The sequence below is a fragment of the Apteryx rowi genome, unplaced genomic scaffold (genome assembly GCF_003343035.1).
Source record: "Apteryx rowi isolate R43461 unplaced genomic scaffold, aptRow1 scaffold_292, whole genome shotgun sequence".
Classification (NCBI taxonomy): Eukaryota; Metazoa; Chordata; class Aves; order Apterygiformes; family Apterygidae; genus Apteryx; species Apteryx rowi.
Window position 1 is genome coordinate 231,240 of NW_020449330.1, and position 24,952 is coordinate 256,191.

A 24,952-nucleotide genomic window follows, 5' to 3' on the forward strand; every position below is an offset into this window, starting at 1 on the left:
GTCCCTCCCAGTGAACCCAAGATCTGCCTATTTCATGGTGGGCTCCAGCAAGTGAGGCCAGATGCAGGTTTAATTGTGCAGTGAAGACAGCTCTGGGCCAGTCTCATTAGCAGACTAATTTGGGGGGGAACCCATGCAGGACGACCACCCAGCCCCACGGTGAACCCCCTTGCTGAGCCCAAGGGACCCCTGCCTTCCGCAGATAACACCCAGCTGGAAGCTGAGATCCCAAGAAATTCACCCCAGCCCAGAGCATCCCCATGGGGACAGGAAAGTGGGAAAGGGACACGGAGCACAGCAGTCCCCCAGGAGGGTCTCCAGAGGAGGGAATCCCCTCAACGCCTGGCAAGGGCCACCGGCCCGTGCTGCAGCAGCGCCTATCCCGCTGTGCCTCGGGGGAAGAGGCTTCTGCGTGTTTCTGTGCAAAAGAAACAACCATACACTTCCTACCAAGTGACCCATTCAGATTAAGGAAAACAACCAGAATAAATGCAAAATGTCCCTGACAGAGCACAGCACGTGCCACCGTTCACAATTTGATGCAAGTCAGAGATAAGATGGCATCTCCTGTCTGCACACATGAAATCCTTTGGCAGCCCTCTGATTTTATCAAGATAATGCAGACATTTTTCATATTAGCCACAAGTAGACTAATGCTGTAGGTAGACAGGAATCATAACTTTGTGCTTGCTGATTCGTGTTTGACTAAATTCATAACCTGACTATTGCATTAACACGGCATGCACATTTACGCTATAATTGTATTCCAACTGCCTGAATGCTCCCCTTAATTTAGTCATGCTACTTTAGTTTTGCTGTGAGTTATAGATCACTCTTGCTCTCAAGAAATAAATTAATTTACAGATTTTACAAGAGGTAGGATTTCCCAGTAGGATTTCTTTTTTTTTTAACACATGCAAGGTATAAACTTTATTAAATGAAAATAATTTCTTCAGGGAAGTCCAAAATTCTCTTTTACACTAATGACAGAGAAAGACAAATTAAAGATTTTTTTAGCTTCACATAGCATCACAGTCCCCTTGCAACTGATTTGAAAGAGCTCTGCTGTGAATAATATGGCAAAGCAAAAATACCAGAAACATTCTGCACCTGTCTGCTTTTTAAGTACTCACTCATGATTTTTCTAGGGCACAAATATTATGCACATACAGATATGATCATTAGAACATGAAGCAGTGGCTTTTTGAAGCTGGTTGCCTCTTTCCACTCTGAACAAGCTTTTTCAATTACTTTGAATTTTTTTCACTTACATTTTTGGCCTAATTTTCCAATTATGAGGTGTTTTAGTGGCTCAAGAGTTTGAGGCTAAAACCTAAAATGTTCCCCACTTTATTACAAATACCAGTGTGTAGGTGAGATATCTGGTTTATTAAAAAATAATAATAATCAGTTAAAGTAAAATCATTATCTTCTGGACTGCTGAAAAGCATCCATGCTCTTGTGCAGTCCTCCTCCTGCCAAATTCATCCTGTTTCATACCATTCTGCTGGTCATGCATTTGCTGAATTAAATTTTTGTGGTTTGGAATGTGCACTTTTGTTTATCAGACTGCTCTGTTCTAAATATAATAATTAGATAGAGTCTCAATAGATGGAGCTGAAGAGCAGCAACATAGCCCCTGACTGTTAGAGTAACAAGAATATTTCTTAAAAACTGCAATGGCTTTCACTAGCTGCTATTTACATAAACTTCTAATGACCTGTCATTCTGGAGTTATTGCACTGTTTCCAGTCTTCTYAGAAACAAAATAAGCTTTGGTATTTCTGTAAAAACATATTAGCATTCTTAAATAAACATAAAAACTTCATTTTGTACAATAATAATATACCTTCATACTTTTTTTAGCAAAGTATGCCTTCTTTAGAAGTCGTCCGTAATGTAATTTCAATAGTCATTGTCTGCTCTCTCAGATACTTGAACACTCTGATGCTGAAATATGAGAACAAAATATACTTTTGTTACATCTTTTTCACTTAGCTATATYCAGACTTTTTAAGCTTCCAAGAGAAGCTAAGTGCATCTATGACTTAAAAAGCTTGTTCTAAGGCAGTGAAACAGCTACAGAAAAATCCCAACCAACAGACATTGGTCATGGCTCTACCAGCCTGGAGACGAGCTAGTTTATTTTAAATGTAGTGATGTCATGGGTCTGCATTTAGTGATACTGACCCCAGGCCATTCATTTCAGACGAAAATATCAGAACCATTCCCAGCTGGTAACTTAACAAAAATACATCAGTCTCAAAGGGCATGGGAACCTGCTCTTGGAGGCTGTTTAATCCGAGAGCGCTCTGAGAATTACAACTTTTGGTCTTAGCTCTTTATGTGAGCAGGAGCCAGCTCAGGAAAAAATTTGGTTCTGTTGCTTCCAGAACAGATGAACTCAATGTCAGTTTAGGAATTTAATACCAAACTTTTAAAAAGATGCTACAATTTAACCAAAATCTACAGATTTGATTCAGACCAATTGGGTACAATACTTTGACATGTGTTGTACAAGAAATCAGACTTTTTCTTCTGGCTCTTCTCTATAAAATCTATAACATATAGTCTTTAATGCTCTTGTAGGAGTAAAAAATTAAATTGTGTCTAGAGAGGAGTGATAGATGCACACTTTGAATATCACTGCACCCAAATCCTCTTGAACCTGCCATGGGCTTCCTTTAGCTGCTGAGCAAATCTCTCTGTGCCTCTTTCATCTCTCTCCTAAACTGTAAATCTTCAGACYTGGAAAGCCCCCTTACTACAGACACTAGTGCCTATAAGAACAGGCCAGTGAGTTTGGCTGGACACACTAGACCTGGGTTGATTCCACCTAAAACTAAAGCTCCCAAACCAAGAAATCTCAATAAAGAAACATCGGCATCTCCAAGGAAGAGCTGAATTGCTTGTCCAGGTGCCTAGCTCCCTCCAAGGACTGTAGATGAAGCCCAGGAGGGTGAGATCTCAACACCTCAAATGCAGTTTGCTGGATGAATGTAGTTTTAGGTACAGCCCCAATACAAGAAAAAATAATTAAGTTAAACATAAAAGGTTATGACATCACAGCTCATCAGCTTCTCATCTGCTCAAAGCTTAAGTTGCCAAGAGGTTATACAGTCAGCATTTTAGTGAAGGACCAAGACAGTCCCAGGATTTTTCATTTTACATTTTTAGGAGTCAGTATCTGTTTGCTCCAAATTGTTCATGATCAATTATGGAGTTTGGTGCAGCTTTTCTCTATCAAACTTCCTAAATTGATTTAAATAGTTACAAGACAGATATTTTCAACTCCATGAAATATCCAGCAATAAATAATGTGTGAATGAATGGTGCTGACAAGAACTGATACGCTTGTCCCAGACTTCACATCATATACAACTGAGTATGCGGGACTTATGAATAAAGGTCAAAAATCTTAAAATAGCTAATGTCCAATAGTGTAGCTTCTTTGTCAAACTCTAGAACAGATAATGTCACCACTCAAATTACTGCTGCACTAATTTTTTTCTTTTTCAAACACATCATGACATTCTGATGCCAGATAATTTTCTGATGTCCTTCTAACCAAACCTTGGAGGGAGGCRGGATGTCACACATTTTTATTTGGATACCTGGGTCTAATGCATGTGACAGCTGGGTTATTTTTTGAGTTAACTCCAATGTTAAAAAGAGACATGTTAAAGATTCTTCCATGCACCTTCTCTCTGAGGCGCCAGATGATCTGGCATACGTGATTCATTAACCAAACATTTGTTTCCCCAGGAGCAATAAATGCGTGTCACTTGTGCTCTGAAGTGATGCATATTTCTTAAAGAATCTATACCTACTTGCTTTTGATCTGTGGGACAGGCAATGAATATGTGTGGTATATTTATCCCCTTCATCTCATTGGGAGCAGGCTAAAAGGGAAGAGCAGCCGGTGCTTCAGGCATTACAAGGGCAGGTTCAAGCGCCTGTTCTGTCACAGACCTCCCATGGGAAATGGAGCAAGTTTAATCACTTTCTTTGTCTTGGGAAATCTCCATTTCCTCACTGTGTGCAAGGCTATCCTTGAGGGACACTGTCACACGGGCTACAGTATGGGATCCACCTTCCCTGTCTGCAGCACACTTTCCCACCCTGGTCAACTTAAACCACACTGTGGCGCCCCTTTGTGAAGCAAAGCCCCTCTGTTTTGGCTCTTCTTCACCCAGGCAGCTCCTATGGATATTCAGGACAGGAGAGAGAAAGAAGGGTGAAAAAGGGGTRGAAGTCCAGAGGGGAGAAGTGTGGGGTTGGGATCGGCCACCTTCCTGCACAAAGGACTTGCACTCCCAGGGAGCCCCCAGCACCCAGCAGGCTTACAAGGAGTGAGAGGAAAGCCTTGCAAGACAGGGACGTCAGTAACCTGGAGTCATTGGCAAAACAATTAACAAAAGTGATCAATTTTTTACTTGCTGAAAGCATAAAAGACTTCCCAGACATTCTTTGTGGCATTAATACATATCCCAGTGTCAGCTGCTGACACTGTGGCAAGAAAATTGCTTGGCCATGAGCTGTACGAAATGAACTCCCAGCCCCTATCTGTGAAGCAGCTGGATAGTGAACCCAGGTTTAAGGGTCACCTAAAGATTAACCCTAATTATTAAGGGGAGCAGGGTCTGTATTCCACATTTTACAAATGAGGATCATTTTACTATGTCCTGGGAGAAAGGAGGAATGAGTACGTGAAAGATCAGGTAGCACTCCCATCCCACCACGAGGGAAATCTTCAAACGCACCTCAAGCAAATGCAAGAACAAAGCAGACAAAAAGGCAGGAAGATGCTACTTATTCACTTGTATGTGATCAGTGTGACTGGCAAATGCTTTGACTTTTTTATGAACTGCAAACAAGGTAGCAGCCCAAAGAGACAGAAGACACTGAAAAGGTGATCGACAGAGTTTGAAAGTTTTCAGTTCAGAATATAACCATCCAAGGAACTAACCAGCTCCGGGAAAAGTGATGGGGAATTGTCATAACCATACATCTACTGCTGCTTCAYGGCCCTGCGCCGGCACGCTGAATCTGCATCACTTTCCTCTCACTGTGGCTCAGTGGAAGTCCTGTCTGGCCCAGCTCATCTGAATCAGATTACAAAYTGCTATTATATTCATATTTTAAAATCCTTGGAACAAGAAATCCATAGCTGATGAACTGTGCTTGTAATCTCACATGTTTTACACACATTTAATTTCTGTGGTCTCTGTATAGCATAAGGTTAGTTACTGCTTATACCTTCACACCACTCCATAAGCTGGTACTACATTTTGAAGACCAGCCAAAGTCTGAGTCAATACATGCTTCTATGTACTTTCAGACAAGACTTACAATATGTTACCACTGATTATATCAGTAATTTAGATAAAATAAAATATCATCTCCCAAACGGAGCACTATACATGGGAGAGGACAGAGTATCAAAATTAAAATTAAAATGAATACAAACTTGGAAATAATACCAAGTTTAGAAATAGAACATGCTACAATCCCACAAGCATTATCTTTGTCCTATAGTAGTGACAGTATGGGATAACCATCTAATTAAAACATTTTTGTGTCTGTAGTATGAATTTAAAGTAATCCAAATTCCAATTATCACATGTATGCACTTCCCCCTTGATTCTGCTGCGATGAAGAGTTAATGATGTTCTTCAAATGCAGCCMGAGCACAAGATGCTGATGGATTTAGACAACACAAGACCTTTGGTGAAGCATTTGTGCAATAATCCCCTACAACAGAGAGATATGAGTGGGGGTATTCTATTTCCTTTCTTTAATTAAAAAAATAACCCCTAATTAATATACCTATAAATTCTCAGAAGACATTTTTGTCAAGGATACACTATTTCTTAATATATAATTAAGATTTAATCCTCACTTTAATTCAGCTTCATCAGGTGGGATAACTGCCATTCCCCAAGTATGGGGCATTTTATGCCCCAGACAAATATGCAACAGCTAGTGGTTATCTAATTTAATGAAACCATTGCCCAATAAAAACAATACAGTAGATTAACATTTCAACCAGGCRTACTTTTATTTTTTGGAGCAATAAAGCTCATAAATTCTCCTTATGTTTTCCAATATGTGCCCTGCCATTTTAACAGATTAATTAGCAAGAGTAACCCTATCCACAATTTAGTGAGCAATGCAAAAAAGACTGACAAGTTGGGTCAAAAACATCCCAACTAGTGAAATGTGATTTCTACCTCTCGCACGAAAATCTCACTAAAAAATGCTCTTGGGTTAGTTAAAAGCTCTCTAAAGATAGCTGCAAAAATATCCCTAATGTCCTTCCCACCACCTGGCCACAAGCATGCTTATCCTCAAATGCAGCCCGGCACTGGTCGAACGCACCGGTCGGCCACAGGAGCGGGGCCGTTTCCCCAGTTGTTGCCGCCCCAGGTTCGCGCGTTGGGAAGAGAGGATGGCACAGGTGGGGAGGGGCCGACCGTAGGGAGAGGGGTTGCGCAAGCAGGTGGGGACCAACCACTGGACCCAGCCATGGTCCCCTTTTAGTCCTTTTTTTGGCACAGGAAAAAATATCCCCCTGCTTTTCTTTCAATGGGAAATATCTGAAGGGATGCTGTGATTTAAGAGCTAGCTTATCTTTACTTTTTCCATTTGCCAAGCTAATGCTTTCACCTCCTTTTAACACCATGATAGATGTCTTCGACAGCACTTTCAACAGCATTTCTGACTGCAGCCCTGTAACTTTTCTTTGCAYGACGATTCGTGAAGTCACTGTCTGTGCACAGGGCCCTGTTATTTTACATCTTCTTGTCCAAACATCCCTTCATGCTGCACTGCACCCAGGACATGCAGGCACGCTGAAGCACATCCCTCCCCATCGCATATACACAGCTGTTTTGGCAAACACCACAGAGATACTGAAATGCCACCCAGTGATCACACAAAGTAAATGCTTCAGGTTGAGCCGCAAGTTTCACGTGGGATTCATTTCACCAATTTTAGCCGTGTAAAGGTTAAGCATCTAAAGTAATCATGTATGGTCCCCCATAGTCATTAGGGAAGTGACTCAGTGGCTCAACTGTAGGCATGTAGATCTGTTTCAGATGTCCCAGGGTGTCTCACCTGGCCTCTACATACTGCTCCAGGTCACAGGTCTCCTGCAGATCCTGGGCCATATCTGCTGTATAAATGCCACRGACTCCACAGGGTGTCTCAGTTGATACTAAACATCTATATTTAGGCAACTGAATCACCCCCACAGAGAGAGGCACTTTAGACAGGACCTCAACAAGTCTTTTACACAAAATAAGTAATTAGCTAAATTTAGGAGCTGAATCCCACACTGCGTCAATAGATTCAGCGTTCAGGACCATTCACCCACAGACCTTCATGTGGCTGCTCTTTGCTTTATTGCTGCACTGTTACACACTACAGTAAGTAATGACACAAGTAATATTGGATGGGATTTAGATCCAGGTTGTAGGCATTTAAAATTAGGTAGCTAAATGCAGATGCTGCTATAATGACCTGACTGTCTAAGCTCTCTGTAGAGACGGGGAATCCAGATGCCCTCTCGCAGGCATCCAGTGCCATCTAAGATGACCTTCCTTATTTGCCCTGGTCCCCAGTTGCCTGTTCAGCTTTAGCGGTATAAATGTCTAAAGATGCCCCAATTTAGATGTCTCAGTCTGTGTCCTGAATTTAACTCAAGTAGTAAAGCAGAAGTTAACTGGGCCCAAGTGCTTTTCACAAAACATCAGCATCTCTTTACTCTTCAGAGCATGAACTGCTCAATGAAAAAACAATGTAAGGTGCTTTAGTACCTGCTGAATATGTATTTTGCTATCTCAAAATAAAATCAGGTAAGATTTTGGCCTAATCATTTTGGTTGAATAACTTACAACAGAAGTGCACAAAATCAGTCTTTGTCATATGATCACCAGTGTTTTCAGAAAATATCAGGTTTACTCCTCAGGGTGAAATTCAGTGATTAATGGAATCATTTGGTCAGTAAAATTCATAAACATAACTTTGAGTAATAAAAGAAATTCTAGCTTAAAAAATAAACAAAGAACCAACTCTTCAGCTACTGAAAACTTTATTCAGTGTCACTTCATACAACTGAAATATAAAGGCTTGCACCAGAAAAAAAAAAAGATCAAAAAATAGTTTTACTGATGTCAAAACTGCAGCCACATCAATTTACTATAAGTATGAAAGAGAGGGGGAAGGAAAACTGCCAATTAATCTAGTGAAAACACTTAACATTTTGGAGATAGTCATTATTGTTGCGATGAGGATTGGCTAAGACCTTTTTTTTTTTTTTTAAGAAATGCCAATTTTATTAGAATCTTTCTGCAGAAATGTGTCCCATTTCAAGACAATTTCACTGAGAAGTGAACATCAGTTCAAACCCTTTTGCTCTCTTATCCAGAAAAARAATACATTCAATTCTTACTGGACAGAGGAGGGTCTTTACTCTGTCTCCTCCACCTAGTGGGAATGCACCAAACAACAGGCTACTGAGATAAAAAGTAGAGATTATGAAAACACATATTCAAACTTCCATTACTAGCAAAACTGAAAATAAAATACTTGTTCTCCGTAGCAGCCCCAGCTGCAACAACGACTGCAGCAATCGGAACAGATGGCCGTTGGGGTGGAATGTAAGAAGCAAATGCCTCCAGTGGAGGAATAAAATCCATCAGCAATTGGAAGTTGTATGTATGTGACAYGGCTTGAAGAACCAGATCTATGAGAAGCTGAGTGGCTTCCCAGCACTGACGTGTGGCAACCACGGAGCACTCAGACAGTATCTTGCAGATTTAGGTCCCTAATGTAATATAAAAGGTATTTGCTCCAGCTAGTGACCTGAGAGCTTGCTTTGGCTTAGTTTTCCCTGAAGCATTTGCTGTTAAGTTAATCAAACATTTAAAAATAACAGTCTCTCATTTCCCAGAGACTCAACATAAATACTACTCTGTCTTCTTCTARGGGCCAGATTCTCTGCAAGGGTAAATCAATAGTTTCATTGACTGAGGATCTGGCCTTAAAAGTCTATCCAGTGCATTAAAATCAGTGCAGCACCCTGGCAACAGAACAATTCTCCAGATTAATATTTGAGGGGAATTTTGGCAGTAAAGAAGCTCTATTTTGAAATGCTGCCATTTTTTTTAATTGGTGCTGACCACCACAGTTTCTTCTCTTGTGAACTGTACCGTTCCAGCAAGAGTTTCACTGTCGTTTTCCTCAATCTTTAGTGCAGCGTTGTCCAAGCCAGCGCCGACAGGCTGTGGCAAAGCAGTGGGTTCTGCAGTCCGAGTTGGAGTGGAGCAATACAAGATGAAGCCCACCATGATGACAACGAAGGACAGGATATAAAGGCCTGAAAACTGTCAGAGGAAAGAATAAAATGTGTTACGTCTTGTCTGATGTAAAAACATACAAATGCTGCCTTGTTTAAGAATTTGAAAGCTACACTTCCTTTAAAAAATATATTTTAATATGGATCACCGTGATCTATATTCAGGCCTGAAAATCAAAATCCAATAGCTTCATTCACTGATAAAGCTGCTAACTGTTTTTCTCTATCTCATCCTCAACACTCTTGTACCGAGTATTTTCTTAGGTCTACACACAAGAATCTTAATAGATAGAACAAATGACTCGAAATATGGTGACAGTAAAGGACAGCTGTTTCTACAACTGAAATGTATGCTGAAACACTGTATCCTAAGAGAATTTTGTTTTAACACAGCCAAATATTTCAGGTCCTGGCAAGAGAAGAATCTGTCCATCCTACTGCAAGCACCAGAGCRGCTGGTTCTCTGCACAACTATTTTAACTACCTGCAGGGCTAGATAAATGTTATTACTGGGCAAAAACCTGTTTGCTCTCTACACATAGAAAGTTCCTGAAGAGAGCGAGACCAAGGTTCCTTGTACAAGATATGCATTTGTGCTACTTACTGGAAGTGAACAGTTAGAGCCATATGAGGCAAGAATATGAACTGCTGCAGCATATCAAGCATTTGATTCACTATCATTTCCTTAAYTGTTGAAATGCTAACAATTGGCAATATTCATCCATCTTGATAGAAAAAYAAATGCTTACTTCATAACACTGGATTTAGTAATACAAAGTGCTTGAGTCATACAGAGCCAGGAACAGTTTTTCAAGAGGTTTGCTAAAATTCACTTTGTCTTTGCCAAACCACACTGACTTAAACAGTAGGATGATGGACATAGCATATCTTACATCMCATTGTCAGGACATTATAAAGTTCTGGACCTCAATGGAAGCAGTATTTTTACTCAGGACAGTTGGGTCATGGTCAAGATTTTCAACAGAACCTGAGAAATTCCAAAATATACCCCAAACCCCCTGAGCTTCCTTAGATTTGCTTGAAAAATCTGTTCTAGCTTATCAAGCAGCAGAGCTGGATGCAATGAATGGTAGGAGTTGGAAAGGCACAGGACTTTGATCCAAAAAAGACTGAGGCGTCTACAATTAAGGCAATGCAATTCCCAGCAGGCAGTCACTTGGCTTGGAAAGTGCACTGAACACTTGGAAGGCACCACGCAAGCTGAAGAGCAGGCTGAAACGCAGCAGCCCTCTCTCTTCACCTTGCTGGCTGCTACCCTGGAGGTMGGCTTGGACTCAAATCATTCACTCTGTGTTCGGGAAGGGCCACGCTCTGAAAACCTCCTGATGGAGGCAGCAGCAGTGTCAGTGGTCCTACCCATGACTGATCCAGGCTCATCAAACAGGCAGAGCTTGTGTCTGTACCGAGGCACCTGCACAACTTCTCCAGAAAGCAATCTAAGGACGTGACTGAGCAAGTGTTTGTATGCAAGTAAATGCGGCTGGCAGGCAAGTTTGAACAGTTAGAGTAACGCCTAGATCCCCTCTAATAGTGCATACAAGAACATAGGTCTCCTTGATGCTGATTCCAAAGTCTATAGGTGAGTGGATCTATCCGGAGACATTAAGTAGAGTTGTGGGTCTGACATACTGCTCCCCCAGAGCTCCAGCCCCAACACYGAAGATGCTCTGTTGAAGCCTCCACTCAAGAGTATCAATCCTCTCAAGGCAAAACGTCTTTTTTCTTTCACATAACCCAGCAAGACTCCCTGTTTTCTTTTAAAACCTACAGGCTGAAAAAAGAGCAGTTTATCATGCCCATCTTTTACAGAATATCGTCRTACTTAGATCACCAAGCCAGGAAGCAGGAGAGGCAGGCAATGTCCCTACTAGTACCCTGTGCAGTGCCAGGCCACAGGCCCTGTGTCATGACGGCTCCTACTGTTCAGTTGCTAGCTGGATCTTTGGCACACTTTTGGCCTGTACTCCCCCAAACAATTCCAGACACCATTTGGTAGTTAGCATAAGCCAGGGACAACAGATAGCTTGGATGCAGCCCTTCGCTTTAGAGGGCAAGAGGGTTTAGCCATAGGGATGAGAACAGTCCCTAGCACTGTTCGGTTTACTACTCCAAGATGTAGTCCCAAGGCAAGGCCTCCCCTGAGTTGGGARGTTCACACTGTCATCATCTGCTACCAAGACAAGTGCCTGACCTATAGGTTATGCTAGTTGGTCTGCCTGTTCCAGTCATGCTTCTAGACAGAAAAACTACATGGCATACAGGAAAGGATAGATTAGAGAGGACAGCTGCTGAAGCTTCATGGTTAAGACATAATCTGAAGTCATTGAATAAAATAGGATTTGGAGCAGGGACCAGACTGGCTAATCAGTTCTTCCTGTCCTGTATGTGGACAAAAGTTYGGGAACAAGCATTTTTTTTAGATTGTTTAGCCTTACTTTGAAGGAGCATGGGGAGACGTTCCTACCCCTAAACATTTAGTTGATCACTTTTAAGACATCCTTTTATGCAGTAAGGATAATATCAGTGAGTATAATGCATTATATGCATATTTATATATACACTCACAGAACTCACAATACATATGCAGATGATATCACATTAAAATGTCTTCCTTTTAAATATCGGAGTGCTTCCCTTTCCCCTTACTTCAGAGTCAGAGTAGTACTAAGCTGTTTTATTATCAGTCCAGAGGGAAGAGTTTGTCTTGTTCTGGAGTTATGCAGAGGCTTCTCAGAATTAATTCATCTGTGAGYAGACACAGTCATCAAGACAGGGCACAAAAAATGTTGTGATATAGCTTTGGTACAAGGCCTGCTTATGTGCTAGTGGCTATTGACACAGGTATACCTTAACCATGCTGTTCCAACAGGCCTACACCCTCTGGAGGGGGGAGGCATGGGGGCCTCTGTGGTCTTTTCCTCAGTTTTATTTAGTTTCAAATGTTGCAGCAACTTTATTGCTTCAGACACTGATTTTAGTCATACCTGTCAGCTTATATCCCTTTATTCAATAACAAGTCTAAAGACTACTTTAAATGCAATAGGCTGACTGTAACTCCATCTAGTGTCTGTGTTTGCAGTATACTCTTTCCCTAGGAGTTTATGCAACAGCAACACTTGAAGACCCTTTTTTAAGATGTATTGAGGGGTTCTTCCTCTTAGACATTCTTGCATATTTGCCATCACATCTCACAGCTTTTGTGTAGCTGAATGAGCACATACTGACAGATGAAGTAATAAGTTGAGGATGCATTTTGAAGCATCCTAAAGGGCAAGGAATCCAAGGTTTTACCAACTCCAGTGGCAGCTAAGGACTTGCAGCACCTTGTAAAAACAGGAATGTAATATATCTTCACATCAGCTATCTATCTATATATATATAATGAGCACAATAGGAGCAAGCATAGCAAAGATTAGCTATGGAGTAAAAGAAGAAAAAAAGTTCATCAAGGCAGTTATGCCAAATTCACATTTCGCGTTACGCAGGCTCATTTGGGGCTGGGAAGTTGAGTGCATTAGCAAGACACTCAAGCTAAGAACTCATATGTGCCTGGGCTCCACCTCTGCTGCACCATGACGTGTTTGTGCTGCTTCTGTTTCAGAGCAGGCTCAGACTACAGCAACTCAGAGCTCTCCACAGCTCAGCTCCTTCCACTCTGCAGCCCAGCCCAGCCTTGAGTGGCTTACTGTGAAATACCATTTAGTAATGGGTAAATTTTTCCTTACTGAATAAGAATAGAGAGTGATTTCTTGCGTTTTGGTTTGTAGATTCCTGCATGCTTTCTAATCTAGGAAATGTCCTGCCTGGTGTTTTGCCCAAGAGGGAAAGAAACTCTATGGTAACTTGGCAAGATTTTCCACTGCTAAGTGTAGCGTTAAAAGCCCTGCAAAAATCAGGCTCCCCGAGTTCTTGGTTCCTAAGTTATCTTAGATCCTGACTACTAAAGATGTTGCATTATTATTGCCCCCTTTTTTGTTACTTGATTGTTTCTAATCWCAGATGCAAGTTCATGCTAGCAGAGCTGTCCTCCTCCAGAGAGCCTTCTCTTGAATATTTAGAGTAGTACTTCATTATCCCCTCTGTCCCCCATGAAAAACGTACAGTAGTTTCAAACACACCTTGTTCCATCTTGCCATGTGAAGGAAGATTCAAACAAAAGAAATCAACTTGCATCAAAGTCATTCAGCCATTTCTCCCACTTCTCACTGGGTCTTTTTAGTCACTCATATTTTAATATGCATCTGAAATTCTCTCGTAATGCAGCCCCAAAATCTTCCCTAATTCATGTTTCTTTTTTGCTACCAAAATACCCTGCAGTCAGTAATTATGGAATGATCTGCTCCCAGGAAAATCTCTCYCCAAAATAAGTTAAAATCCTGAGGTTTAAAAGTTTATCTATATCCCTTCCAAAGCTTTAGCCTATTTCTTCATATTAACTATTACAGATACAGATCTCTAGTCACTTCTTGTGCTAAAATCTGAGCTATCTGGTGCTAAAATGCATTACTGGAAGTGACTGAGAAATGAATTTTTTAATTTTTAGAATGTAACTATGGTTTCCTGTATTCATTTTTAATGGATGCTTTGTAGTTTGCAGCAGTAGCTTGGAGCAAATTTTGAAACCAAAAATGGTGAGGAAAGTCAATAGCTAGGAATGTCTTGAAAAGGAAATTCTAGCCCAAAATTGAATCCTAATCTAACCTGTTGGATCATAAAATAAATTGGCCTTCACTTTCAGAAATAAATCTGACATAAAAGCTTCTGGCTCTCCATAATGCTGAAGAGAAAGCAACCACATGGAATAACACAAATTGAGCATCTTAAGCAAAATTCACAAGCTTCTCACTAAGCACTCCAGYCACTGTGCGACTCAATTACTCCAGTTGCTACAGTGAGCTAGGTTCCCACAAATGATCCTGGACGAAGAGGGTAGGTCAGAACGAAATCTTTTTAGCACTGTCATTTAGTTTTAATAGACACCTCAGAAAAGACTTTAGAGAGCAATAGAAATAACTGTCTCTTGCAGACCATACAGAACTATATATTTATCTGCATTTTTTTCAGTTCCTTTAGTTTCTCCTCAGAAGCGGTACTGAGAGAGTTTGATTCTTCTCCCAATACATTTGTAATAAACAAATTAAACTTGTAAAAGAAAATATGATTTCAGAAAATCAAATCAAGCCACTAGTCCCTCAGACACCAAAATCCTTTCAGGATGGTTGGATTCAAACCCCCTGTTTGTAAGGGAAAGATGAACCGAATCTAACATACACAAACTTCTGTGGAGTTCCAAATAGGGATTAAAATAAGAATGTATCATTTGAATCCCCGGTAAATTATTTACTGTCTCTAATGTTAACTCTAACTTATTCCATGAAGTATGAAATTGTTTTACAGTCACTAACTACCTAATGGTGCAATGCTATGTAATTAATTAAKTATGTCCTTCTGATTGATATCTGACAGTGATGAATGATACAATCTGTACAAATATAAAAATGAAAACAGCTTTGAGGGGCTAATGAGAACAATATGATTTATTTATAGTTTCAGAGTAAAAATTTAACTGAAACTATAATGAATGAATGAAGTTACTTACCTTATAGAAAAACAGGAAAAGTCCGAAGAAAAGACTGTAGAGATCTGCAGTCAGAATGCCCAAGTTGACTGAGGTTGCACTAGTAACCTTAATCACTACTGGCATGAAGCTATACAGCCCAAACATACACAGGGCAAATACTGTGAACAGTAATGCTGTAAAAAAAAAAAGATGACAATTTAGCGTAAAGGCACTAAACAATGATTTTAAAGAAGACTGATATTATTCAGATGTTTCAAACCATGCATCCTGTAAATCTTATCTCTTTACTAAGTTGCAGAGTTTGCAGAAAATACATTTATTTGTGACAATGTAACATGAAGGTTGTTATTTAATATACAGAAAAAGAAAGTGAAAAACCCACCATTCTAGGACTAAATGATTATTAGTTTTTCCAGTGTTCTGTAAAAACGCATACCATTTTGTCATAAACATACCAATTTTCCAGTTCCACTGAATTTTCATTATGTCCTTATGTTCCACAATGGCTCTAGAGTTAGAAAAAAAAATCATACAGTTAAAAAAAAAAAAGCATTCAAATAGAGAATTTAATTACCAGAATATATAAGAAATATTTTGATTTATAATCCCTGAATTTTTTGTTTGAAATTTTATTTAATAACAGTAACTCCAACATCTAACAAGCATGAAAAAAAGACTTGAAAATTCAAGTGCTTGAAAGTCAAGAGCACTTTTATTTAAATCTTATGCCTTCTTTCARGGCTTTTGCATCCTTCAGAGATTCAGTTCTATTTGATATATCATTTGAGGAAATAATGATGAGAAATGAGAAACATAAAATTCTTTAGATAGACTTAAGTGTATGTGGTCTCTTACTCTAACATGGTTATTTGTAAGAGTATACATGCTTCATTTTAAACTTAAGTTTAATATGGAAGCCATCCTGCTAATCATTATCTCCTAAACCTTTCCACAGAGAAAACCCATTAGGAAATACATTCCTGTGAACAGTCCTCAGGCTACTAAGTGTCCTCATGAAGGTCAATAAAATCAAGAATACAGGCAAGTATGACAGATATTCAATTTGCAGGATTTGAGCTTTAGAATTGCTGTAATAAGGGTAGAGCAAATAAAAACAATATACAATGGATGTTGCACAGCAACAAAAATGCAATTCAAATGGCAGGTCTCCCATACAAGCCAAATACAGAGTTAGCAAAGAATTAATTTAATAACAACAATGTCATTTCATGGTAGACAAGTAATCATCCGTAGAATAGTCTTAATTAATTTTAAAATAAATATATTAGATCCTTACAGCTGTAGACCGCTGATAATAGTCCCAAACAAGCCCACCATTCCTAGAAACTCCACTCTGCTCAGATTTTTCACAATGTATTCCTCACTCACATTAGAAATGGCATACAAAGAAGCACCAAGAAGAACTAAGACATCTCCAATCACCACGTCACTTCCTGTACAGAAATATTAATCCACAATAAGGGTAATGCTGCAAACACTTTTCAACTTTCCTTAAAAACACAAGCAAATTCATCCCAAACATCTCTGTCTTTCTAGCACCACTCAGGGTAAGGGGAAAGGATGTGTATGTGTAAAGGTAGATCAGTTGCCTGATGCCTGAACGCTAACGCTGCTAACAGCTTGCAACACCCCTGCAGAGTGTGGAATGAGCAAAACTTCACATTTAAATCACATCCTGACCAAGATGCTACTTTTTGAGTTGGTCCAACTCCCTGCTTCTCCTGACGTTAGGTGTCACAGGAACTCGAGAGGAATTGCAGGCTAGCGCTGCGCTCCAGCTTTCAGACTATTGCTCCTGCTTTTGCACTAAGGCCTAATTCAAGTCTTGCCAAAGTCAATTTATTGATTTCTGTGGGACCTGGACTGAGCTTCAAGTTTATGACAATTCTTAAGCAGATGCTGCAGATGTGTGGTATCAGGTATCATGTGATATATTTATACTGTGCTAATGGGACTCCCTGTAACACAGTCACTCATCAAGTAAATGCCATTATGCATTCGCTCAATAGCAAAACAAGGACTGCTGTTTAAGTCCTTGAATTGATTTAAAATTTCCTTCCCTAAGCGAGTTGGCAGTCACTATGGAGATATGTCTGCAATATGAGGGGAAGCAGTACTAAGGATACCCACATGTAAGTGAATAAATCACAACTGTCCTAAAATCTCAGGGGAAGATTTTTCTCCCTCAGGACTCTGATATACTTCTACCACATAGCATTGATGCTAACCCTCAGTTTGTCATGCTATCTCACCTGCAGTAGATGTCCCAAAATAAAGCTAAACAGGCTTATCCCTATGCTGTCCGATGAAGTCGATGCTACGTTCCTCTTCCCACTGAAATTTACCTTGCCTTATAGCCACTGGGGTTCGAAATAAGAGCACTTTAATGTGGCCTGATTTGGGCTTCTGGCATAAAGAAGGGAAGGCAAAGCCAGCCCTAACCTATGCCCCCGTGGGTGCAGGCACCCAGAGGCCAGGCTCCCCCTGGGAGGCCCCAGCAGTTCCCTGCGTTCTGCACACGTCTCCTCTGGCCCTGGCATCACAGGGCAGCGCTTTCCAGGCTGTGGTCAGCGGACCTTGGGGATACACGGACTATTTCTCACGGGTCTGCAAAAGATAACTCAAAGAAGTCAGCCTGTTATTAAGTAACTTTTGATTTGCTACTCATACTCAGGGAAAATCTTCAGGTAACTGCAGATCAGAAAAGTCTGGCTGCCAGCAGGCCAAGAGTGTAAGCAAGAGGTAACATCTTTTATTAGATCACCTCATATGATTAGTAAAAGTGATCAAGCTTTCAAGAAAAAGGCCTTTCATCAGGTCTGAGGTCTTTCATCAGGGCTAATAAGCAGCAGCAAACTTCAAGCTTAACACAGGTGTTTCTCTTTCAAGATGGAAGAAATAATCCAAATCTATAAGCAAACAAATTTCACAGCTCCGTATAAAACTGACATCTCCTCAGCTACTATCTTCTTGACCATTACCTTCTTGGCCAGGAAATATAAATAGCAGTTTATTGTTTCCTCTTCTTGTTTAAAATAAAACTATATCCATTCCCCCAAGTTTGCTCCTCTTTGTCCTTTGAAAGTTAGACCAGCACAGGAACCACGTCTCTGCATTTCCCCCACGTGAGAAAGATTTCCTTACCTTCACTGTCCTGCCTTCCTGCCAGTATGTCTGCGCCCACCATTGTTCCTACACCCAACAAACAGATTGCAACAGCAATAAAATGGATCAGTTTGTATCTTGCACGGAGAATGAACCATGATAAAGCCATCAGCACAGGAATCCCGAAACAATCCAGTAGCTGCGTGTACAGAGAAACAATTTTAATTAGAAACCTAGCCCAAACTTGGATATCACTATCCTGAAAGCAAACATACAGGATCTTACCTTCCATCGCTATCGGACATTAGCCTTTTGAAAGGCACAAAGCAACCCCAATAAGACCAGTTTAAATGGAAGAGGGGTCAGACCCACATTTTACCATGAAAAGCATTTTGCAAGTGAAGGAGGGGTGTTGGGGGAGCTTCGCTCTCTCCTGTTAGAAACTCATGGATCTAGAAACTCTTCTAATAAGGGATCTAATCAATCTGCACAGCTTCACAAATTAGCACTAGGATGTTGCACTGAGCCCACATTGCTCCCCACAACACTAATACAAGGAGGTGGTTCACTGACATTTCATTTTTTCCATCAGGTTTTGTCTTTCCTTTCTTAACAGATTTCAGCTGTACTTGTCTACTAGCTCATTTTTTCACTCTTCTTCAAAACTGTAATTAGAATTTAGGGCTGAGTGTATACCATGTGCAAAACTGGAACTATTAAAGAATACAATTGATCTAATTCTACATCAAAGTGAACAAGGCAATAATCTGACCCTGAAGTTTTGTATCTGGCTTTTTTTTTTTTCCCCCAGATGGGTCTTACTGAAAAAGAATTGGTACATGTGATGGAAGAAACATGCAAAGTTGATGACAGGAAGGAGAGAACAGCTTTCCTAAGGTCACCTTCCCAGTGTTCCAGCTTCCCACAAAATCATGCACAACACATCAATGCATTTTCAGTCCATTTCTCTATTACAGCCGACTCTGAATTAATCAGAAGTGGGTAATTCACTCTGTAATTTATCCATGCCACAGCAGCAAGGACACACAAGACAGCTTGAGTCCAGAAGCACTTCAGACGTGTTTATGGGCACTACCCTGAGTAGACTTATCAGCTAAGGTTCAAGGATACCTGCACTCCATGACAAGCAGTGACACCGATTTCTCTTTCCTTTCTCCATCATCCACCTCTGCATGTTGCTAAACTCTTATGTATGTAAGCTCTATATTACCTTTGCCTTTCTGTTAAATCCACAAATGTTCTACCTCTTCTCCTTTATTACAGAAAATCAAGACTCAGCTATATACGTAAAACAGAAAAACAGGGTGCAGCATAAAATGGACATAATGTTCTAGAATAACCAAATAATACAAAGAACACTGAGCTAATCATAATTGGTTTTAATATTTAATTCAATAAAACAGACTTGTTTCTGAATTTGTCTGGAGGAAAAAAGAGAGGCAAATTTTCTGGCCTGCCTCAATACAGTGCCATGAAAATACATAAGCGAACAGTCTAGAGCAGAATATACAGTCAGCCTTCCAAAGACTGCTCTCAAATTACTCTTAAATGTCAGCTCTTAAAACATGGCCTCCTGAAGTCACTATGGAGTATTAGGGCCAGGTCAATAGGACCATGGCATAATTGTTACAATCAAGGTAAGAGCTCTTAATCCTTAATGTTCATTGCTAACTTCTGTCTAAATGTACCACTTTTCAGTTTTCTCCTGTGCTTACTTCTGTTAGTTCATTCATCATTTACAAGGGTTTTAACCAAACTTGTAAAACTGTCATGATAAGGCTATTTTTACTTGCTCATAACTACATATACTAAGTCTTACCAGGACAGCATTAAGAGAAGTTAATACATGTTAAGTCCAAACGGTGCTCTCTAATCCTTCCGTCTATTTGTCTGTGTTCCCTGGATTGTCTCCAGCTTGCCCAGTTTGAGAAGTCTGTGTAAAAGCACAGGCACTTAACTAGGCTGTATTAGCAGACATTAGAACTACACTAGTCCTAATATGTGGTACCACGTATTTCAATACAGCTCTGCTCTATGGTAAGAGTATCATGCTAGGAGTTTCTATCTGATCACAGGCCTTTTTCTCTCTCTTTTCTTTTGTCTAGACTAAGAACATTTTTAACACTTCCCCTGAATGTGTCTGTTTTTCCTGGTATCAAACGAGAAGTGTCATTTATCTGTTTCATCAAAATGTATGATTTAGCTCTCACAACACTGTTTTTCCACCTTTGGTCTCAACCAGTTTGTTCTGAGTAAGAAAGTATATTTGAAAGTGCTGAGTCTTAAACAAAAATTTCTCTGGTGTGAAATTGTAATCACTGAAGCTAAGAAATACTGCAAAAATAAAAAAAGGAAAATTTTCATCCCCCTGGTAGTAGATATATCATCCCCTATTAATAAGTAAGCTTTCACTTCCCCATTTATTGAGACGTTACCATATAGCTTTCTAACCTCCAAGCAGTTTTTCAACCCAAAAGAGTAGAACAAAACCCTTAAAAAAAAAAAGTTTAATTAGAGTGTAAAGGTCTCATAGATAATGAGCCACAATCTCTTTCATTAACACTGGATGGGGAATTTCTGCATCCAGACCAATAACATACTCTAGAGCTACAGCACCCTGGTTAGAAGACTAGCATTCAGGACAGACAGGCACCAGATGATGAAGAACTTACACTGGTAATCTATTCCAGGGGACAATTACCCTCAATTACAAACAAAAGAAATCTGATTTCCAACTACTGGATCTTGCCTTGCCTTCATCTCCTAGGTTCAAAGAGTTTTCTGGAGGAAAATATTCTCTTCTGTGTAGGATCAAGATCAAAGAGGTGCAAAGCAACTGTAACATCACAGTGAATTTATGTCAATGAAACCATTTAAAAGAATAAGATTTATTCAGGCTTTATGACATTTAAGGCAGTACTGCTAGGTACCAATTGCTAGTGCCAGTACAGCTTCAGCAAACTCTCGTCTTATTCAATTCTGCCCTGCATTTTCACAGGAAGAAAAAAAAGATAACCTATTGATTTGATTTACATTTTGACTCAAACCAGGTTTCAACCACACTGCTTGCAGGAAGGTTTTAATGATAGGGTAAATTATTAACAGATGTTTTAATAAACGGTTAAGCAATTATCACAGATTGTTAGAGGTCGTTAGTTTGCTCACAACTGCCAGCTCCAGACAGCTTAGAGAGTAAGAAAGCTCAGCAGCTCATCCTGTTCGCTTGCCTGTATGGCTCCCATAGGGCAGTCTCCAGATGCACTCCAGGGGCACACATTACTTTTTCTCCTGTTGTGGTTAATACTCTTCTATGAACTAATATTCTGTCAACAGCTGCCTATTAAATGCCCCCACCTGAACTGTGTAAAGAGCAAATGTTAATTGTACCTAATAACATATTAACAACGTGGAACCACACTGCTTGTTTTGTGCTATGAAATATGTGGCCAAACACATTACACGGAGCAGGTCGGCCAAGTCCTGTCGCAAGACTGAAACGTATGTGTCTCGCAATGAGAAGTCCCACTGGCATTGTCTCAACCAGAGCTGAATAAAGAGTTGCAGTTGTGGACCAGAGACTTTTTTCTTCATTTACAGAGAAATGAGAGTTGCCATCCCAGTGTTATCTCTGTAAAAATCTCCCAAACCCTTCCTTGCAATGCTAACATTTGATAACTAGAGGAAAACAGTTTTTGTTTCTTTTGCGCGTGTGTGAAAATACATGGAAGTTCCTTGCTGAGCGGAAACTTATCTTTGAAGAAAATCATGAGGCTGAGCTAAAGCTCCAGCCAGCCAGCATTTCAACAGTGATCACACTGTGTTCAGAAAAGGTGTGATACATTCCTGCCTTGTTTTTGTGCTTCCTGGGCATCCATTTACAGCCGCTACTGAAGACAGGATATTAGGCTAGGTGTTCTGAACCAGGATGGCCATTCTTACATACTAATGTAATTGCAGAACTGCTTGCTGCTGGAGCAAATCACAGACCTTTTTGCCCTGAATCTCATTTCTGACAATGGTGGGAAACTGGTTACTTCATAGGATATTCAAAAAATCTTACTGCAACAGGCAGTTACAACAAATTCATAACACTGAATTGACACTTAAAGAGGCATCAATCCGAAGGTTATCACATGAGAAGGTTCAGCAAACGTCTGAGTTTGGTGACTGGGCAAGAAGACCAASTGTACCTATTCTTTCTTAATTTCTGTGGAAGAAGTCATGGGAATAGCTTTATTCCTTCTGAGAATTTGGACCAAAGTCCTGGCTTCTTCAGCTGTGAATTATATGATCAAACACTGTTTCAGTTATCGGCTTAACTTGGTCTTGAGATAGAAACATGTCACTGTTAAAACTATAATTTCTTAGATATTACTCAGAAGTAAATTAAAAGCCTAATGAGCTATAATACATAAGTATGAAGTGGAAAATGTGACAATGATAATCCTTCAGGCATATGTTATTGTTCTTTAAACAGCACGAGGAAAAGTCATGGCAGTTTTCTGAGGGGAACCCAGATCACAGGAGTTAACTGCTTTTCAGGTGCTTCTTTTAAATATTAACCCTTATCGCTTTGACTCTGCGAATCACTTGATAGCTAAACACTCCTTTTCAGCTAACAGCAAAATCTGTATGGACATTATTCTTTCATTCAAAAAAGTGGGACCATGAACCAAGCCACAGATCCACATTAAGGAAGAGTGAGCACAAGCTGGATCAGCCACTGAAACATTCAGTTCTTGCTTCTGCAGTCCCCTCTCTTGCTCCAGCAAAAGCAGTTTTGGAGGCACACAGTAAGCTAATTCAGGGAAACAACACAGCTTACCAATTTCCTGACAGAAGACAGGGTTTTTTCTAACCTCGGTCAGTTCCCTGAGCCAGCTTGTGATGGGCTGTGCATTGCACAGATGGCTGTGCAAGCTTAGGAACAAGCCGCTGGAGGCAGGAGGACGGCACTAACTCTTCCAGCAGTAGCACCAGCTTATGTCTGCATGTAGTGACAAAGAAACTACAGCCTTAGTCCTTCTGCTGCCGGAGCTATTTACAAATGCAAGATTTTCCTGACGCAGTGAGAGAGCACCAACCACCGGCACTGCAGAGGATGCTACTGTTTCCTGTCACTTCAGAAGCCTGGCAAGCTGCTGTCCCTTCCCACTTGCAGAGAGGGGTCAGAACTGAAGCGCCACATCCCAGAGCCACACACCTGGCTCCCTCGCTGCACAGGTCAGAAACACCAGCTGACTTGCAGTGTTTCCTCACATGTGGGCTTACATCTCGAAATGCCTCCCACAGCTTCAAGGGCTAGGCAAGAGATGTACCATGCTGTCAGCAGCAAGAACCTGGGCTGAGTAAGTATTATCTGGTCCTAAATCTTTATTTTGCATCATGAAATAAAAAAAAGTAGTTGTCAGCAAACCTTTAGAAGTGCTTTCTGTCAAAAATACTTAGAGTTTAACTCAAGAGTTGGCACTGGGTAATACTAGCCAATTTTCTCTGCTTCCTGGAAACGTTATTCATGATGCAGAATGCTCTTCTCTGTATTGCAAAGAGAAAATAGATATTGACAATTTTTTTCAGATTTAAATAGCTTCTATGTCTGTCCTCTGAAATCTCATTTCAGAAACCAGTCCAAAACTGTAAGAAAAGCAACAATCTGGAAAGGGAGATTGGTCCTTACCTGGACACTTGTAAGGGTCGTGTATTGGTATGCTTTTACAATCATGTAATTGGCTTCAACATCAGCCAGTCCCAAAAAAACATACTTCCACCACCTCTGTTTCAGAATTTGCAGAAGACTGTCATTGCCTGTTTAGAAAAAAGCAACAATCAATATATGGTTCTTTCAGAAGAAATGCTGCACAGGGATATTGCTTTTTAGAAGCATAAATAATATTGAGATGTTTGATTTTGGTTACACCATTGTAAGAAAGATATAGTAAAAACAAAAAGCAGCCTCTGAGAAAACAATAAAAATGGTGAAAGGCATGAAATTCCACCACAAGAAAAAAACTTAGAAGATTAGGACTGTTTAAAGAGTGCAATAATAAGATGTAGGAGGAATATTAAATAGCCTCTGATTTGTTACAATAAAGATTATTTTCTCCTAACATAACAGAGGACTTTAATGAAACCAAAGAGCAGAAAATTTTAAATAGATGAAATGAAATGCACACTTAATTTGTGAAATTCATTTCCATGTGTTATTACAAGGCAAGAATTTCAGCAGGAAGTTTAAAAAGCTTGGACAAGTACTGAACAAGTTATTTTGTTTCAAAATCCAAGAGAAAAATGTAGAAGAGAACAAAATGATGAACCAAAATCTCCCACCCCATATTTTACATACCAGTCCTAAATGCCAGCATCGTTGTATAAACTAGAAGAAGCAAAGAATAGTTGATAAAACTTTGAAACATTGGAGTATTCACTTGGTATTGTTCTGCTAGGTACTGGCTGGTAACAGCAGTCCCACAGATAAATAAGGAAAGCATCTGGCCCAGAATTATTGTTTTCAAAATATACCTGTAAATGTAAAAGACAACACAGTAAGTTTAGAATTCAACATTTAAGGTTTTTGAATATTATCTTGTTTTACAGGGAAAAGGTCATTTTTCAGATTGACAGTCCATTTTCAACTCCTTATCAATGTTCATATTTATAAGAAGTAAAATTTCTGTTCTACTGGTAAGCGGTGTTTTGCCTGCTCAGAAGAGCTACTCTTCCCTCATGACAGACAGTAAAAATGGGCCAGGCCAGTTCAAGCCACCAGAAACAGAGAATGCAATACCTATGTGAGTATGTACAAGCAGCTTACCTGGGCGAGCTCAAGCCAATGTGAGGAGCTA

The 24,952-nt window shown here is 40.0% G+C and overlaps 1 protein-coding gene across 2 annotated transcripts; it reads right to left on the reverse strand.

The window, feature by feature from the left end:
* Positions 1–1,884: 1,884 nt before the first annotated feature.
* SLC35F2 (solute carrier family 35 member F2) lies at positions 1,885–24,624 on the reverse strand. 2 transcript variants are annotated; one of them, XM_026069364.1, is made up of 7 exons: positions 24,454–24,624; positions 23,788–23,915; positions 18,129–18,288; positions 16,261–16,417; positions 15,419–15,471; positions 14,982–15,136; positions 1,885–1,950 (listed from the first exon to the last, which is right to left on the reverse strand). In XM_026069364.1, exons 1-7 carry the CDS (start codon positions 24,596–24,598, stop codon positions 1,906–1,908), a joined length of 843 nt encoding a protein of 280 aa, XP_025925149.1. In that variant the 5' UTR covers positions 24,599–24,624; the 3' UTR covers positions 1,885–1,905. The 2 variants fall into 2 exon arrangements, with proteins under 2 accessions (XP_025925149.1, XP_025925148.1); XM_026069363.1 differs by lacking the exon at positions 1,885–1,950 and adding an exon at positions 8,477–9,389.
* Positions 24,625–24,952: the final 328 nt, after the last annotated feature.

Coding starts and splice junctions, on each gene's coding strand:
- SLC35F2 (XM_026069363.1), bottom strand. CDS start 24,598: ATGCTTTCCTTATTTATCTGTGGGACTGCTGTTACCAGCCAGTACCTA. Junction 15,472..16,260: donor ATTATCAGCGGTCTACAGCT/GTAAGGATCTAA, acceptor TTCTAACTCTAG/AGCCATTGTGGAACATAAGG. Junction 9,390..14,981: donor TTTTCCTGTTTTTCTATAAG/GTAAGTAACTTC, acceptor TTCCTCTGACAG/TTTTCAGGCCTTTATATCCT.